Source organism: Pristiophorus japonicus, chromosome 1, assembly GCF_044704955.1.
Source record: "Pristiophorus japonicus isolate sPriJap1 chromosome 1, sPriJap1.hap1, whole genome shotgun sequence".
Lineage (NCBI taxonomy): Eukaryota > Metazoa > Chordata > Chondrichthyes > Pristiophoridae > Pristiophorus > Pristiophorus japonicus.
This window is the reverse complement of record NC_091977.1, coordinates 82,044,687-82,063,781: the sequence shown is the minus strand read 5'-3', so window position 1 is coordinate 82,063,781 and position 19,095 is coordinate 82,044,687. Positions and strand designations below refer to the sequence as shown.

The 19,095-nt window shown below is 44.3% G+C and overlaps 1 protein-coding gene across 1 annotated transcript in view; it reads right to left on the bottom strand.

Moving 5' to 3' along the window:
* Positions 1-16,445: 16,445 nt before the first annotated feature.
* The window catches only part of pum3 (pumilio RNA-binding family member 3), a 71,418-nt gene continuing 68,768 nt past the window's right edge, over positions 16,446-19,095 (bottom strand). The window contains exon 18 of the mRNA XM_070881296.1: positions 16,446-17,173. Coding sequence (XP_070737397.1) covers positions 17,044-17,173 — 130 coding nt within the window. The 3' untranslated portion in view covers positions 16,446-17,043. The remainder of the gene's footprint in view (positions 17,174-19,095) is intronic.

The window sequence follows — 19,095 nt, the reverse complement described above, 5'->3', positions numbered from 1 at the left end:
TCACGAAGGTGGTGTTCGGGCAGGCCAGCAAAGAGGCCTTGAGGTAAGGGCAGTGGCAACAAGGTGAGGCCCAAGGTCGGGCAGCAGTGAGGCAAGGGACGGTGAGGGAGGCAGGCCACTCGGCCCGGGATAGGGTTGCCCGGAGACAGGACGCGCTGGGAGGGCCAGGAGCTACTGTGCAGCTACCAGCACTCTTTTTGGCGCAGGACTGTAACTCCGTCCCCAGCTGCTTGTGCTGCGCCGCGCTGACAGCTAAACAGGCCTGCTGAACTTGCGAGGTAAGTTTAAGGCGCGCTTTTAATTCGACAAAATAGGCGGGCCTCTCGGAGGTGCGCCATTCTGCGGGACAGCCGAAACTTGGGCCCCACGGTTCTAGGGACGGATTTCAGTAAACTCTCCATGTTTCTCTGAAATATGGCTGCAGCCGAGTAAATTCCAAAAGGACACCTGGTGTAAATGATCAGTCCTTTATGCGTATTAATGCACATAAGTTTCTTCGATGATTCGACAAGCTCCAGTGCCATATCGGCTGACGTCAGATCCAATTTGGTGAACGACTTTCCCCCGGCTAGAGTTGCAAACAGGTCGTCAGCTTTTGGTAATGGGTATTGATCCTGTTTCGAAACTCAGTTGGTTCGTAACCTTGAAGTCTCCACAAATCCTGACAGTGCCATCACTCTTCAGCACAGGAACAATGGGACTAGCCCATTCGTTAAATTTGACCGGTGAAATTACCCCTTCACGTTGGAGTCTGTCCAGTTCGATTTCGATCTTCTCCCTTATCATGTACGGAACAGCCAGAGCTTTGTGAAGGATGGGTCTTGCATCCGAGACCAGGTGGATCTGCACCTTGGCTTCCGTGAAGTTGCCGATGCCTGGTTCAAACAGCGAGGGAAATTTGCTCAGCACTTGAGCACACGAAGCGTCATCCACCAATGACAAAGCTTTAATATCGTTCCAGTTCCACTTTATTTTTTCGAACCAACTCCTGCCGAACAACATTGGATCATTGCCTGGAACGATCCACAGCGATAGATCATGAACCGCCCCATCATACGACACTTTGACTGCTGCACTGCCAATCACTGGTATGAGCTCTTTGGTGTAGGTACGCAATTTTGCATTTACTGGACTCAGCTTGGGTTTCACGGCCTTGGTGTCCCACAGCTTTTCGAAAGTCCTCTGGCTCATAATTGACTGACTCGCACCAGTGTCTGATCCCATAGATACCGGCCGCCGTTCAATTTTATTTCAATCATTATCACTTGGCTCTTTGTCAGGAATGAATGTACACTATATACTTCCTCCTCGGGTATCTCGGGTTGCTTTGCCGGATCCGCTCCGGATCAGTCATCATCATCCACGTGGTGTGTCGCAGCACACTTGCTGAGCTGCAGACATATCCGCTGAAGGTTCCCCTATTTTCGCACAGCCTCTACAAATATACTGTCTGAAATGGCACTGATGAGGCCAATGATTGCCCCCACAATGCCAACAGATTGAAATCGGATTCGTGCCCAATGGCAGACTTCGAGCAGCTACAGGTTTCGCAAACAGTTTTATGTATGCTAACCTCACCAATGAGTAAGACTTGCCACCGGTGGTCACCTGTGCACCCTGGGCAAGCAGCATGTATAAAATTCAATCCATGATGCTGCTACCTCACGTTGAAGTTACATTAAAGAGACCAAGGTCACAATGGTTTGAGCTTACAACAGTCTTGTGGAGTTATTCTGAACTTAACAACTGGCGATGAGTTACACATCATGAGCTTTCACGCAGTAATGGCTGCCATTGGTATTCTTGAGAGATTTGTTGAGGGTGATGATTGGGAAGCCTTCGAGGCCAATGAGCTGGACACGGCTGAGATGGCGGTCAAGCGTAGGGCAATTCTCTTCACCTTATATGGGTCTTTGATATATGGCCTTGTCAAAAATCTGCTGGCACCGGTCAAACCAATGGACAAGACTTGCACAGAGCTGTGCACACTGGTTCGGGAACACCTCAAAGCCGAATGACCAGGTATCGCTTTTACACGCACCATCGCTCCGAGGGTCAGAACGTGGCAAGCTTTGTCGCCGACCTAAGACGCTTTGCGGTACAGTGCGAATTTGCCGGATCTTTGGGGGAAATGTTGCAGGACTTTTTCTTCCTTGGAATCAACCACGAGGTCATTCTTCACAAACTGCTGTCTGCCGAATCCATAGATCTGAGCAAGACCATCACGATAACCCAGGCTTTAATATCCATGAGCGACAACATGAAACAGATATCTTAACAGCATCGAAGCTCATCGGCAAGAACTGTGCATAAAATAATGCCTTCAGCAAGCAGAACTGTTCATGGCAGGACCTACACGACCAAGAAGCCAGGCCTAGGGTGACTGAGAGGCCACTGTGGGGTGTGAATGCGTATCCATTAACACCATGTTGGCGCTGCGAGGGCAGTCATAGAGCTCATCAATGTCGATTCAAGCACTATGTGTGCAAGGGCTGTGGAACAATGGGGCACCTCCAGCAAATGTGCAAACGACCTCTGACTCACCATGTGGCAGACTCAGCAGAGGACAACCGATCCAGCACAGATCACGCTGAACGAGGAGAGGCTACTCAACCGGAGGATGAAGAGGAAGATGAAGTACACACCTTCACCACCAAAAGCCCTCTGATAATGTTAAAAGTTAAACTTATCGGCATTCCAGTCTCCATGGAATTGGACACGGGGGCGAGTCAGTTAATCAATCATGAGCCAGAAAGCTTTTGAGAAGCTGTGGGGCAACAAGGCACAGAGGCCAAAACTGAGCCCGATTCACACAACGCTGCGCACTTACACCAAGGAACTCATACCTGTTATCGGCAGTGCAGCAGTGAAAGTATCATACGACGGAATGGTGCATGATTTACCAGGCGATGGCACAACGCTGTTCGGCAGAAGCTGGCTAGGAAAGATCCGATGGAACTGGGACGACATCAAAGCACTGTCTTCGGTGGATGACGCCTCGTGCGCCCAGATACTAAACAAATTCCCGGTGTTATTTGAGCCAGGCATCGGCAACTTCACAAGCGCCAAGGTACAGATCCACCTTGTTCCTGGGGCATGGCCCATTCATCACAAGGCCCGAGCAGTCCCCTATATGATGCGAGAGAAAGTCGAGATCGAGCTGGACAGATTTCAACGAGAGAGAATCATATCGCCAGTCGAGTCCAATCGTGCTGGTACTAAAGAGCGATGGGACGGTCAGAATCTGTGGGGACTACAAGGGGACGATCAACCGAGTCACGTTACAGGACCAGTACCCACTACCTAAAGTGGAGGACCTATTTGCAACACTAGCTGGGGGAAAGTCATTCACTGAGCTCGATCTAACCAAAGAAATTGACATGCATCAACAGGCACAAAAAACTGTTCGTGTACCACAGGTGCCCCTTTGGGATTCACTCAGCTGCGGCCATCTCCCAGAGGAACATGGAGAGTCTGCTGAAATCATTTCCATGCACTGTGGTGTTCCAAGACGACATCTTGATCACTGGTCGCAACACCACCGAACACTTGCACAACCTGGAAGAGGTTCTAAAGCGACTGGATGGAGTGGGACTCAGATTGAAACGGTCCAAGTGTGTTTTCCTGGCGCCAGAGGTCAAATTTCTGGGGAGAAAGATTGCAGCAGACGGCATCAGACCCACGGACTCCAAGACAGAGGCCATCAAGAATGCACCCAGACCACAGAATATGACAGAGCTGCGTTCGTTCCTGGACCTCCTCAACTATTTTGGTAACTTTCTACCGGGGTTGAGTACTTTGCTGAAGCCTTTGCATTTATTGCTATGCAAAGGTGATGACTGGGTTTGGGGTAAATCTCAAGAGACAGCCTTTAATAAGGCAAGAAACCTGCTATGTTCTAACAAGTTACTTGTATTGTATGACCCATGTAAAATGTTTAGTACTAGCTTTTGATGCGTCGTCGTATGGGGTCAGTTGTGTGTTACAGCAAGCCATTGTGTCAGGCAAACTGCAACCAGTTGCACATGCGTCCAGAAGTTTATCTAAGACTGAAAGAGCCTACAGTATGGTTGAGAAAGAAGCATTAGCATGTGTATACGGGGTTAAGAAAATGCACCAATACCTATTTGGACTCCGGTTCGAGCTCGAAACCGACCACAAACCGTTTACTTCACTGCTCTCAGAAAGCAAAGGTATTAACACCAATGCTTCGTTCCACATCCAAAGATGGGCACTAACATTGTCTGCGTATGACTATGTAATCTGCCACAGACCAGGCACTGAGAACTGTGCTGATGCCCTCAGTCGGCTACCATTGCCAACCACCGGTGTGGAAATGGCACAACCCGCAGACTTGCTTCTGGTAATGGATGCTTTTGAGAGCAAGGGATCACCTGTCACGGCTCACCAGATCAGGACCTGGACTAGCCAAGACCCTGTGCCATCACTTGGAAGTGGAGCTTGGGGTGTGGGTTCGAATCCACACTTCCCTGGGGTTCTGTACGTGCGATTTATGAGGATGGATGAGTAATGAGGCACCAGACACAGTGGGTAAGAGTACAAAATGGCTAATGTTGTTTATTTAGCATAGTAAACACCAAGATAAAGGACATAGAAAGAGGTCATAAATAGCAGTAATGGCACAATCTCACTCAACAACACGAAAAATCTCGCAACAGGGAAGGGGAAAATAAGAGGTTAAAACATTCCACTCACACACAACCACACCTCTCACGTCCACCCTTCTCACCAATCCCTATCCTGAATTGAGTGTGTGAGGGGGTTTGGGCTCTACTCACAATCCTATCAACTCCGGGGTTCTGGGGGGGGCACTTATTACAGCTCAGGGTCGTTTCGGTTTTCCTCCTCAATGTTGCATCGGTTTCTTCTCTTTGCCTCTCGGTTGGCTCCTAAGCAAAAAGCTGCTGGAGTTAAGCACACCTTCCCCAGAGTGAGGGCCCTGTGAAATACTGACTCAACTCCCAAAAGCTGACTCCAACCTCCAGTTGGTTTCCTTGCTCAGCTCAGCTGTGGGAAGTCACTGCCACTGCCTGCTGGTTTTCAGTCTCGGTGGCTTCGTCTGCGGAAAGGCTGCTTCTTCCTCTGGTGGAGTGAGAGCGAGAGGGAGAGAGAGCTCTTTCTGGATACAAGCTGCAAGCTGCCAGCTCCAAGCTCCCCAACTGCCTCTACACCCCCGGTGGTTCTGTACCGCCTATAACCAATTTAGTTCTGGCCTTTTCACACTCAAACTCAGTTGGTGGTCCATTGTGTAAGTTTGGGCGGGGAGATAGCTTTGAATATTTAATCAGAAGATGTCACAGGTACAGATAGGTGCGAGGACAGGGGTATTGTTTCAGTGCATATTGATGCCTAAAACTCTGCTGGTCCTTTATTACAGTCCTGGGAGTCTATTGGTTTGGGCCTCCCCTTTGATGGGCTATTACTGCAGTGATTGTCCACTGTCCATATTAATTAGGTAGATGATGGTCCACATTCATAATTTGATTAGAGGAGAGTCACATTTTCAAACTGGGCTGGGCAGTCCCTATTGATTGAGGATTTCCCCACTTCAGACCCGACCCCTGATTGGCCTGCTACAATGCACTTTTCCCCCATTGGCCAGTGCCTCTGTCTCATAAGAACATATAAGAACATAAGAATTAGGAACAGGAGTAGGCCATCTAGCCCATCTAGCCCCAACAAGATCATGGCTGATCTGGCCGTGGACTCAGCTCCACTTACCCGTCCGCTCCCCATAACCCTTAATTCCCTTATTGGTTAAAAATCTATCTATCTGTGATTTGAATACATTCAATGAGCTAGCCTCAACTGCTTTCTTGGGCAGAGAATTCCACAGATTCACAACCCTCTGGGAGAAGAAATTCCTTCTCAACTCGGTTTTAAAATTGGCTCCCCCATATTTTGAGGCTGTGCCCCCTAGTTCTAGTCTCCCCGACCAGTGGAAACAACCTCTCTGCCTCTATCTTGTCTATCCCTTTCATTATTTTAAATGTTTCGAGAAGATCACCCCTCATCCTTCTGAACTCCAACGAGTAAAGACCCAGTCTACTCAATCTATCATCATAAGGTAACCCTCTCATCTCCGGAATCAGCCTAGTGAATCGTCTCTGTACCCCCTCCAAGGCTAGTATATCCTTCCTTAAGTAAGGTGACCAAAACTGCACACAGTACTCCCGGTGCGGCCTCACCAATACCCTGTACAGTTGCAGCAGGACCTCCCCGCTTTTGTACTCCATCCCTCTCGCAATGAAGGCCAACATTCCATTTGCCTTCCTGATTACCTGCTGCACCTGCAAACTAACTGAGATTCATGCACAAGGACCCCCAGGTCCCTCTGCACTGCAGCATGTTGTAATTTCTCCCCATTCAAATAATATTCCCTTTTACTGTTTTTTTTCCCCCTCCCAAGGTGGATGACCTCACATTTTCCGACATTGTATTCCATCTGCCAAACCTTAGCCCATTCGCTTAACCTATCTAAATCTCTTTGCAGCCTCTGTGTCTTCTACACAACCCGCTTTCCCACTAACCTTTGTGTCATCTGCAAATTTTGTTACACTACACTCTGTCCCCTCTTCCAGGTCAAGTATGTATATTGTAAACACTTGTGGTCCCAGCACCAATCCCTGTGGTACATCACTAACCACCGATTTCCAACCCGAAAAGGACCCATTTATCCCGACTCTCTGCTTTCTGTTAGCATGGATAATCGGCTGGCTAATACATTTCCTCTGACTCCGCGTACCTTTATCTTCTGCAGTAACCTTTTGTGTGGCACCTTATCGGATGCCTTTTGGAAATCTAAATACACCACATCCATCGGTACACCTCTATCCACCATGCTCGTTATATCCTCAAAGAATTCCAGTAAATTAGTTAAACGTGATTTCCCCTTCATGAATCCATGTTGAGTCTGCTTGATTGTACTATTCCTATCTAGATGTCCCGCTATTTCTTCCTGAATGATAGCTTCAAGCATTTTCCCCACTACAGATGTTAAACGAACCAGCCTATAGTTACCTGCCTTTTGTCTGCTCCCTTTTTTAAAAACAGAGGCGTTACATTAGCTGCTTTCCAATCCGCTGGTACCTCTCCAGAGTCCAGAGAATTTTGGTAGATTATAACGAATGCATCTGCTATAACTTCCGCCATCTCTTTTAATACCTTGGGATGCATTTCATCAGGACCAGGGGACTTGTCGACCTCGAGTCCCATTAGCCTGTCCAGCACTACCCCCCTAGTGATAGTGATTATCTCAAGGTCCTCCCTTCCCACATTCCAGTGACCAGCAATTTTTGGCATGGTTTTTGTGTCTTCCACTGTGAAGACCGAAGCAAAATAATTGCTTAAGTTCTCAGCCATTTCCACATTTCCCATTATTAAATCCCCCTTCTCATCTTCTAAGGGACCAATATTTACTTTAGTCAGTCACTCTTTTCCGTTTTATATATCGGTAAAAGCTTTTACTATCTGTTTTTATGTTTTGCGCAAGTTTACTATCTTTCTTTCCTTTCTTTATTGCTTTCTTAGTCATTCTTTGCTGTCGTTTAAAATTTTCCCAATCTTCTATTTTCCCACTAACCTTGGCCACCTTACACGCATTGGTTTTTAATTTGATACTCTCCTTTATTTCCTTGGTTATCCCTTCTCTTACCGCCCTTCTATTTGACTCTGAAATGAGCTTCTGATCACATATCCACAGCATAACTAAGACCGCTTATTTCCACCTGCATAACATCGCCAATCTCCGCCTTTGCTCAGCTCATCCGCTGCTGAAACACTCATCTACGCCTTTACCTCTCGCCTTGACTATTCCAACACACTCCTGGCTGGCCTCCTACATTCTACCCTATGTAACCTTGGTGATTCAAAACTCAGCTGCCCATGTCTTAACTCGCACCAGGTCCCACTCACTCATCACCTGTGTTAGCTGACATACTTTGGCTCCTGGTTAAGCAACCCCTTGATTTCAAAAATTTCATCCTGTTTTGAAATCGCTCCATGGCCTCACCCCTCCCTATCTCTAATAATCTTCATCCCCACAACCCCCTCCCCCCCAAGCTATGTACACTCCTCCAATTCTGCCCTCTTCAGCATCCCTGATTATAATCACTCAACCATTGGTGACCATGCCTTCTGTTGCCTGGGCACTAAGCTCTGGAAACCCCTGCCTAAATTGCGGATGCATTGGTTGTAATTTACCAAAATTCCCTCGATTTTGGGGAGGTCCCAGCAGATTGGAAAACTGCAAATGTAACGCTCCTATTTAGAAAAGGAGGCAGACAAAAAGCAGGAAACTATAGACCAGTTAGCCTAACATCTGTGGTTGGGAAAATGTTGAGAGTCCATTATTAAAGAAACAGTAGCAGGACATTTGGAAAAGCAAAATTTGGTCAGGTAGAGTCAGCATGGATTTATAAAGGGGAAGTCATGTTTGACAAATTTGCTGGAGTTCTTTGAGGATGTAATGAGCAGGGTGGATAAAGGGGAACCAGTGGATGTAGTGTATTTGAACTTCCAGAAGGTATTTGACAAGGTGTCACATAAAAGGTTACTGCACAAGATAAAATTCATGGGGTGGGGGGCAATATATTTGCATGGATAGAGGATTGGCAAACTAACAGAAAACAGAAAGTCAGGATAAATGGTTCATTCTCTGGTTGGCAACCAGTAACTAGTGGGGTGCTGCAGATATCAGTGCTGGGACCCCAACTATTTACAATCTATATTAATGACTTGAAAGAAGAGACTGAGTGTAATGTAGCCAAGTTTGCTGACGATACAAAGATGGGAGGAAAAGCAATGTGTGAGGACACAAAAAATCTGCAAAAGGACATAGGCTAAGTGAGTGGGCAAAAATTTGGCAGATGGTGTATAATGTTGGAAAGTGTGAAGTCATGCACTTCGGCAGAAAAAAAAATCAAAGAGCAAGTTATTATTTAAATGGAGAAAGATTGCAAAGTGCTGCAGTGCAACGGGACCTGGGGTACTTGTGCATGAAACACAAAAGGATAGTATGCAGGTAGAGCAAGAGATCAGGAAGGCCAATGGAATCTTGGCCTTTATTGCAAAGGTGATGGAGTATAAAAGCAGGGAAGTCTTGCTACAGCTATACAGGGTATTGGTGAGGCCACACCTGGAATATTATGTGCAGTTTCGGTTTCCATATTTACGAAAGGATATACCTGCTTTAGAGGCAGTTCAGAGGTTCAATAGGTTGTTTCCGGAGATGAGGATGTTGACTTATGAGGAAAGGTCGAGTAGGTTGGAATTCAGAAGAATGAGAGGTGATCTTATCAAAATGTTTAAGATTATGAGGGGGCTTGACAGGGTGGATGCAGAGAGGATGTTTCCACTGATGGGGCAGACTAGAACAAAAGAGCGTGATCTTAGAATAAAACTGAGCGGAGGAGAAATTTCTTCTCAGAGGGTTGTAAATCTGTGGAATTCGCTGAGAGCTACGGAAGCTAGGACATTGAATAAATTTAAGACAGAAATAGAGTTTCTTAAACGATAAGGAGAGTGGGCAGGGAAGTGGAGCTGAGTCCATGATCAGCCATGATACATAGAAATATAGAAAATAGGTGCAGGAATAGGCCATTCAGCCCTTCGAGCCTGCACCACCATTCAATAAGATCATGGCTGATCATTCCCTCAGTATTCCTTTCCTGCTTTCTCTCCATACCCCTTGATCCCCTTAGCCGCAAGGGCCACATCTAACTCCCTCTTGAATATATCCAATGAACTGGCATCAACAACTTCTGCTGCAGGGAATTCCACAGGTTAACAACTTAGTGAAGAAGTTTCTCCTCATCTCAGTCCTAAATGGCCTACCCCTTACCCTAAAACTGTGTCCCCTGGTTCTGGACTTCCCCAACATTGGGAACATTCTTGCCGCATCTAACTTGTCCGATCCCGTCCGAAGCTTATATGTTTCTATGAGATCCCCTCTCATTCTTCTAAATTCCATTGTATAAAGGCCCAGTTGATCCAGTCTCTCCTCATGTCAGTCCAGCCATCCCGGGAATCAGCCTGGTGAACCTTCGCTGCACTCCCTCAATAGCAAGAACATCCTTTCTCAGATTAGGAGACCAAAACTGAACACAATATTCCAGGTGAGGCCTCACCAAGGCCCTGTACAACTGTAGTAAGACCTCCCTGCTCCGATACCCAAATCCCCAAACTATGAAGGCCAACATACCATTTGCTTTCTTCACTGCCTGCTATACCTGCATGCCAACTTTCAATGACTGATGAACCATGACACCCAGGTCTCGTTGCACCTCCCATTTTCCTAATCTGCCACCATTCCGATAATATTCTGTCTTCGTGTTTTTGCCCCCAAAGTGGATAACCTCTCATTTATCCACATTATACTGCATCTGCCATGCATTTGCCCACTCACCTAACCTGTCCAAGTCACCCTGCAGCCTCCTAGCGTCCCCGACAGCTCACACCGCCACCCAGTTTAGTGTCATCTGCAAACTTGGAGATATTAATATCAATTCATTCATCTAAATCATTAATGTATATTGTAAATAGCTGGGGTCCCAGCACTGAGACCTGCGGCACTCCACTAGTCATTATCTGCCATTCTGAAAAGCACCCGTTTATCCCGACTCTCTTTCCTGTCTGCCAACCAGTTCTCAATCCACGTCAGTACATTACCCCCAATACCATGTGCTTTTATTTTGCACACCAATCTCCTGTGTGGGACGTTGTCAAAAGTCTTTTGAAAGTCCAAATACACCACATCCACTGGTTCTCCCTTGTCCACTCTACTAGTTACATCCTCAAAAAATTCCAGAAGATTTGTCTAGCATGATTTTCCTTTCATAAATCCAGGCTGACTTGGACCGATCCGGTCACTGCTTTCCAAATGTGCTGCTATTTCATCCTTAATAATTGATTCCAACATTTTCCCCACTACTGATATCAGGCTAACTGGTCTATAATTACCAGTTTTCTCTTTCCCTCCCTTTTTAAAAAGTGGTGTTACATTAGCTAGTCCATAGGAACTGATCCAGAGTCGATAGATTGTTGGAAAATGATTACCAATGCGTCCACTATTTCTAGGGCCACTTCCTTAAGTACTTTGGGATGCAGACTTTAGACCCCAGGGATTTATAAGCCTTCAATCCCATCAATTTCCCTAACACAATTTCCCACCTAATAAGGATATCCTTCAGTTCCTCCTTCTCGCTAGACCCTTGGTCCCCTAGTACTTCCAGAAGGTTATTTATGTCTGAAGACAGAACCAAAGTATTTGTTCAATTGGTCTGCCATTTCTTTGTTCCCCATTATAAATTCACCTGAATCCGTCACTAATCTTTTTCTCTTCACATATCTATAGAAGCTTTTGCAGTCAGTTTTTATGTTCCCGGCAAGCTTCCTCTAGTACTCTATTTTCCCCTTCTTAATTAAACTCGGTGTCCTCCTCTGCTGAATTCTAAATTTCTCCCAGTCCTCAGGTTTGCTGCTTTTTCTGGCCAATTTATATGCCTCTTCCTTGGATTTAACACTATCCTTAATTTCCCTTGTTAGCCATGGTTGAGCAACCTTCCCAGTTTTATTTTTACTCCAGACTGGGATGTACAATTGTTGAAGTTCATCCATGTGATCTTTAAATGTTTGCCATTGCCTATCCACCGTCAACCCTTTAAGTATCATTTGTCAGTCAATTCTAGCCAATTCACACCTCATACCATTGAAGTTACCTTTCCTTAAGTTCAGGACCCTAGTTTCTGAAATAACTATCAATCTCCATCTTAATAAAGAATTCTACTATATTATGGTCACTCTTCCCCAAGGGGCCTCTCACAATAAGATTGCTAATTAGTCCTTTCTCATTACACATCACCCAGTCTCAGATGGCCAGCTCTCTAGTTGGTTCCTCGACATATTGGTCTAGAAAACTATCCCGAATACACTCCAGGAAATCCTTCTCCACCGCATTGCTACCAGTTTGGTTAGCCTAATCAATAAGAAGATTAAAGTCACCCATGATAACTGCCGTACCTTTATTGCACGCATCCCTCATTTCTTGTTTGAAGCTGTCCCCAGCCTCACTACTACTGTTTGGTGGTCTGTACACAACTCGCACTAGCGTTTTCTGCCCTTTGGTATTCCGTAGCTCCACCCATACCGATTCCACATCATAACAAGCTAATGTCCTTCCTTATTATTGCATTAATTTCCTCTTTAACCAGCAATGCCACCCCACCTCCTTTTCCTTTCTGTCTATCCTTCCTAAATGTTGAATACCCCTGGATGTTGAGTTCCCAGCATTGGTCACCCTGGAGCCATGTCTCCGTGACGCCAATTACACCATAACCGTTAACTACTATCTGCGCAGTTAATTCATCCACTTTATTCCGAACACTCCTTACATTGAGGCAGAGCCTTCAGGCTTGTCTTTCTAACACACTTTGCCCCTTTAGAATTTTGCTGTATTGTGGCTCTGTTTGCTTTTTGCCAGGTTTCTCTGCCCTCCACTTTTACTTTTCTTCTATCTTTTGCTTCTGCCCCCATTCTACATCCCTCTGTCTCCCTGCATAGGTTTCCATCCCCCTGCCATATTAGTTTAACTCCTCCCCAATAGCACTAGCAAGCACTCCCCCTAGGACATTCGCTCCTGCCCAGGTGCAGGCCATTCGGTTTGTACTGGTCCCACCTCCCCCAGAACCAGTTCCAATGTCCCAGGAATTTGAATCCCTCCCTTCTGCACCACTCAAGCCACAAATTCATGAGCTATCCTGCGATTCCTACTCTGATTAGCACGTGGCACTGGTCGCAATCTTCAGATTACTACTTTTGAGGTCCTACTTTTTAAATTTAGCTCCTAGCTCCCTAAATTAGTCTTGTAGGACCTCATCCCGTTTTTTTACCTATATCGTTGGTACCTATATGCACCTCGACAACTCGCTGTTCACCCTCCCTTTTCAAAATGTCGGCACCCGCTTCGAGACATCCTTGACCCTTGCACCAAGGAGGCAACATACCATCCTGGAGTCCCGGTTGCGGCCACAGAAATGTCCATCTATTCCACTTACAATAGAATCCCCTACCACAATAACTCTCCCACTTTTTTCTGCCCTCCTGTGCAGCAGAGCCACCCACTGTGCCATGAACCTGGTTGCTGCTACTCTCCCCTGATGAGTCATCCCCCCCCCCCGCCCACCCCACCCCCAACAGTACCCAAAGCGGTGTATCTGTTTTGCAGGGGGATGACTGCAGGGGACCCCTGCACTACCTTCCTTGCACTGCTCTTCCTGTTGGTCACCCATTCCCTATCTGGCTGTGTACCCTTTACCTGCGGTAAGACCAACTCACTAAACGTGCTGTTCACGTCATTCTCAGCATCGTGGATGCTCCAGAGTAAATCCACCTGCAGCTCCAGTGCCGTAATGCGGTCTGTCAGGAGCTGCAGGCTGGAAGCGTCCCTGACTTCCCACATATTACAGGAGGAGCATAACACGTGCCCGAGCTTTCATGCCATGACTTAACCTTAGATTAACTTAATTTGGCAACAATGCTAAAAGGTTACTTACTGATAAAGAAAAAGAAAACTACTCACCAATCACCAGCCAATCATTTACTCCCTTGGCTGTGACGTCACCTTTCAATTTCTTTCCACTTTTGTGCCTTCTCTCCCAGCTGCAGCTGTACCGGCTGGCCTCCTCAACTGCCTCATGAACTCCTCGCTGGCCTTTATAGGCCTCCTGACGTTGCTCCTCTATCTCCCGCCTCTCCGACTGCCTCACAAACTCCCCCCGCTGGCCTTATTGAATGGTCTTATTGAATGGCAGAGCAGGTTCGAAGGGCTGTATGGCCTACTCCTGTTCCTATTTCTTATGTAAACCTCACCGCCCCTTTCCTCCTTTAAACCAATCTCTGTGACCAAGCTTTTGATCACCTGCCCTAATTTCTCCTTATGTGGTTCAGTGTCAAATGTCTTCTTCCTGTGAAGTGCTTTGGTACATTTTACTACATTAAATGCGCTATTATAAATACAAGTTGTTATTAAGACTATTTACACCAGCTCTAGACCCATCTTTTGTTTCTTTACTTGTCCATTGTCCTTGCACCATAATCCTTTCTGCCCGCTATCCTATTACAGACCTATTCTCTCCCAGTTCTGATGAAAGGTGAACTCTTTCCCTCTTCAGGGATGCTGCCTGACCTGCTCAGTGTTTTCCAGCATTTTCTATATTAATCGTATTGCTGTTTCTGGGTTTTCGTTGTGTGCAAAGTGGTTGCTGTGTTTGCGTACAAGTGACTAATCTTCAAAAGTAATTGCTTGACTGAGAAGCGCTTTATGTTATGGTGCTCTGGGGACAGCTCTAAATAGTTGCAAGTTCTTTTACTGAAATTAAATACATATTAAAGTTGATGTAGCTGTTGTAACCTTTTGTTTTCCATTTTATATAAATGATTTGGACATATGCGCAAAGAGTGATGACATCAAAAAATTTCTGATATCAAATGAGAGATTGGTAAACTAGTAAGAATGCAAGAAATTGCAAAAGGGTATAGGCAGGTTATCAGAGTGGGCAGATGCAAAGAAGTGTGAAACATTATTTTGGTGGTGGTGGAAGTGAAGAGAAATATATCTTAAACAGCAAGTCTCTTACTTGAATGAATCATGATCCAGATATCCAGATCTTTGTGATCAGAATTAAGGCATTAAAAATGAAAATTGGGTTCTGTAGAATTTACCCATTACATGAAAAGCAAAGAGAGAAGATTCACTACAATGGCATTGTCTATGCAATTTAAAAACTTGAGGTTGTTTTCCAACATTTGCACGAGAAAATGTTAAATCAATAGTAACAGTAGTAGTAGTAATCAATAATAAGAAAACTATGAAGCAAAACAGAGCCAGAGAAAATTAATGACAATGAACTTTTTCTAACATGGAAAGCAACAGGACCAGGTGAATGATCAGCCATGATCTTATTGAATGGTGGTGCAGGCTTGAAGGGCCGAATGGCCACTTCTACACCTATTTTCTATGTTTGTATGAAAACAGCTGCAGGAAAAAAAACACCAACGGCACAGCCCAGAAGGCAGCCTTCAGTCAAAGGTTTTCAAAGTGGGGTCGTCAAGGTCAACAGATTCCTGCATTTGTTGTACAGGGTACCAGCATATTTCTAAATCTGCGTTATTTTCCTTTGAGCAGTGAGACCATTTTGAAAATAGATCAGGACAAGGACCTATTTCCCTTGTTTTAAAGTGATTGGTAGGAGGTTTAGAGGAGATTTGAGGGGAATTTTTTTCACCCATCGGGTGGTGGGGGACTGGAACTCACTGCCTGAAAGGGTGGTAGAGGCAGAACCCTTCACATTTAAAAAGTACTTGGATGTGCACTTGAAGTGCTGTAAGCAAATGTGTTGTTGCTTTTTGCTATACACAAAAAAATGGAAAAACACTGCCTTATATGCAACGGAAGTGGAAACAATTTTCTTGTAATGTCAATTGTACTCAGTCAGGGACTCTCCAGGCAATAAATGCAGGCTATTTATATTTAATAACTGAACATTAGTTGGGTGTCACTCCCATAAGTGACCATGCACCCCTACAATCTGAAGCACTGCATTAGTGCTCATTCCTAGTTAAATGATTGTGGGACAGACCCCCTCTCCTCAGTAGCTGTACTGGATACTATAATCTTGCATATGCCACCATGTGCGTTCTCCTGTAGTTTCAAAGGCAAATTGAAAAGTACTTTTGAAAAACAAGAAGAGACTGACTGAAAACCAATAAACTGGTTTCTTGTACATGAAATATATAAATGGTGGCCGAGTAGGGAAATGACTGACCGCAACTTCAGGATTTCTGCGTTTAGCTGCACATGCGGTAAATCCTGAAGTTAGGTTCATTTTCAGAGGTTCAATGCTGATAATTTGTCATTACCACTGCAACATCCGGGACAATATAACACAAAAGAAAACACACCTGTGGCTATATTAATTGCATATTTCACCCAAGAACCATCCAATCAACATTCTAAATGGCTACGTATCGCTGAGAGTTCACCCTTTGTAAGCTGAAACAGAACTGTATCCAATAACACGATGCAAGAGTAAAAAATCCAAAATATTATGCATAAGCATGAATAAAAATAATGCATTTCCTTTCACATACGTGTTAGCCTGGAAACTCACAATGCTGTTGGAAGCTGCAAATGTCACTGATACTGAATAATGTGGATTGATATGCTGAAGGTTTCATTCAGTTCTTTCATGCGTCAAAAAGAAATGTCACTTTTTGTGAGCTTATTCATTTTACTTGAGTATATAGGGAGAACCTGACTTTATTTAATAACAAAGTAAGTAATGGAATGTGTAAATTATATTATAAAATTGCAAGAAGGTATTAATAAACCGGTGTTGGAATGCAAAATAGTCATTTTTTACATTAAGTAAATGGAATACATTACATTTATTGGATAAAAATCACAACTTGACATCCAATTAAAAAAGTACAAGAGGAACTTTTGCAAACAGGATTTACATTTCGGACATTAATAGGGCTGGCAGTAGTCTGCTGTAGTAGCCAAGTACTTTTTCCAAATCTTCTCAAATAATATTAAATTTTTATTTAAAGAAATAGTTGAAGACCAAAATCAGCATTTTGTGCCTTATATTTTAATTTACATATATATAATATAAACTGCAATTTAACCCTAACTTCTGTAAGTTAACTTATGTTTTATTATTCCAACAGCTATTTCCAAGTTGGTATGTTCAACAGTGCACCAGAAGACACATCTGCATCTGATACCAGTTCCAAGGTTTGCTCTAAAAGGCACTGTTTGCTGAATGGTGACTGCATTACTGAATAAAGTTTGCCTGAGAGAACTGATTATTTTGGAGCATTAGGAACTAGAAAGTAACTGCTGCCATCCCAATATGCAAAACTTTATAGTAACAAATTCTTAATTAGTACTTCTTTAAACTTTACAAATATTAAACTTTTGAGCTGGTTTTTACTGAGCTGCAATGTTGCCCGCTGTCTTCATTAGCCAGTCAATTTTTCCAACAACATTTCCACACCCTTCACATTTTCTATCTTCTTTAACTTTGGAATGAGGCTCTTTAAACCTTTTTTGACTTTGCTGGCTACATCCTCATCTTTACTCTGAAGAAGACTTAAAAGAAAAGTATTAGATATACATTACATTTCATTTAAACAATATTGCAAGAGTTCAAACTGAGAACGCAAGAACAACAAAAATTAGTATAATTGCCCGAGTGTAAACCAGCTTTTACCTTAACCAAGTAACCATTGCATCAGCTGAGACATGTATGTTAGCTTGATCAACCTTAAGCCAACTGATCCTGTTCTCATTTAAGAACATAAGAAATAGAATCATAGAAATTTACAGCACAGAAGGAGACCATTTGGCCCATCGTGTCTGTGCCGGCCAACAAAGCTACCCAGCCTAATCCCACTTTTCAACTCTTGGTCTGTAGCCTTGTAGGTTACGGCACTTCAAGTGCACATTCAATACTTTTTAAATGTGGTGATGGGTTCTGCCTTTACCACCCTTTCAGGCAGTGAGTTCCAGATCCCCACCACAATCTGGGTGAAAAAGATTCCCCTCAAATCCCCTCTAAATCTCCTACCAATCAATTACTTTAAAACTATGCCCCCTGGTTATTGATCCTTCTAAGGGAAACAGGATCTTCCTATCCACTCTATCTAGGCCCTTCATAATTTTATACACCTTAATAAAGTCTCCCACCAGCCTCCTCTGTTCCAAAGAAAACAAACTCAGTCTATCCAATCTTTCCTCATCGCTAAAATTCTCCAGTTCAGGCAACATCCTCGTAAATCTCCTCTGTAGTGCAATCACATCTTTCCTCTGTGGTGACCAGAACTGCACGCAGTACTCTAGCTGTGGCCTAACTATTGTTTTATACAGTTCAAGCATAACCTCCCTGCTCTTGTATTCTATTCCTCGGCTAATAAAAGCAAGTACCCCATATACCTTTTTAACCACCTTATCTACCTGGCCTGCTACCTTCAGGGATCTGTGAACATGCACTCCAAGGTCCCTTGTTCCTCTACACTTCTAAGTGTCCTACCATTTAATGTGTATTCCCTTGCCTTGTTAGACCCCTCCAAATGCATTACCTGACACTTCTCCAGATTGAATTCCATTTGCCACTGTTCTGCCTACCTGTTCTTCCTGCAGTCCACAGCTTTCTTCATTATCAACCACACAGCAAATTTTTGTACCATGTGCACACTTTTTAATCATACCTCCTACATTCCCTCTAAAGTCCAAAAATCTATTTATCCCAGCTTTGAATGTACTCAACGACTCAGCATGCACTGCCCTTTCAGGTATAGAATTCCAAAGATTCACAACCCCGAGTGAAGAAATTCCTCCTTATTGGTCTTAAATGGTCGACCACTTATCCTGAGACTATGCCCTCTAGTTCTCGACTCTCCAGTTAGGGGAAAAAAATCTCTTGCAACGATCTTGTCAATCTCCCTCAGAATCTTGTATGTTTCAATAAGATCACCTCTCATTCTTCTAAACTCCAAAAAGTAAAAGGCCCAATCTACTTAATCTCTCCTCATATGACAACCGTCTCATCCCAGGGATCAATCCAGTGCACCTTCGTTGCAGCGCCATTAAGGCATACATGTCCTTTCTCAGATAAGGAGACCAAAACTGTGCACAGTACTTCAGGTATGGTCTCGCCAAAGCTCTGCACAATTGTAGTAAGACTTTCTTACTCTTGCACTCCAACACCGCCGCCCCCCAAACCCCCGCAATAAAGGCCAACATTCCATTTGCTTTCCTAATTGCTTGCTGTACCTGCATGCTAACTGTGTTTTTAGTATGACACCTAAATCTCACTAAACACCAACATTTAATAGTTTGTCAACATTTTTTAAATATTCATTTTTTTCTATTCTTCCTACCAGTGAATAATCTCACATTTCCCCACGTTATACTCCATCTGCCTGCCACCTTATTACCCACTCATTTAACACCTCTATCCCTTTGCAGGCTGTGTGTGTCACCCTTACAACTTACTTTCTCACCTAACTTTA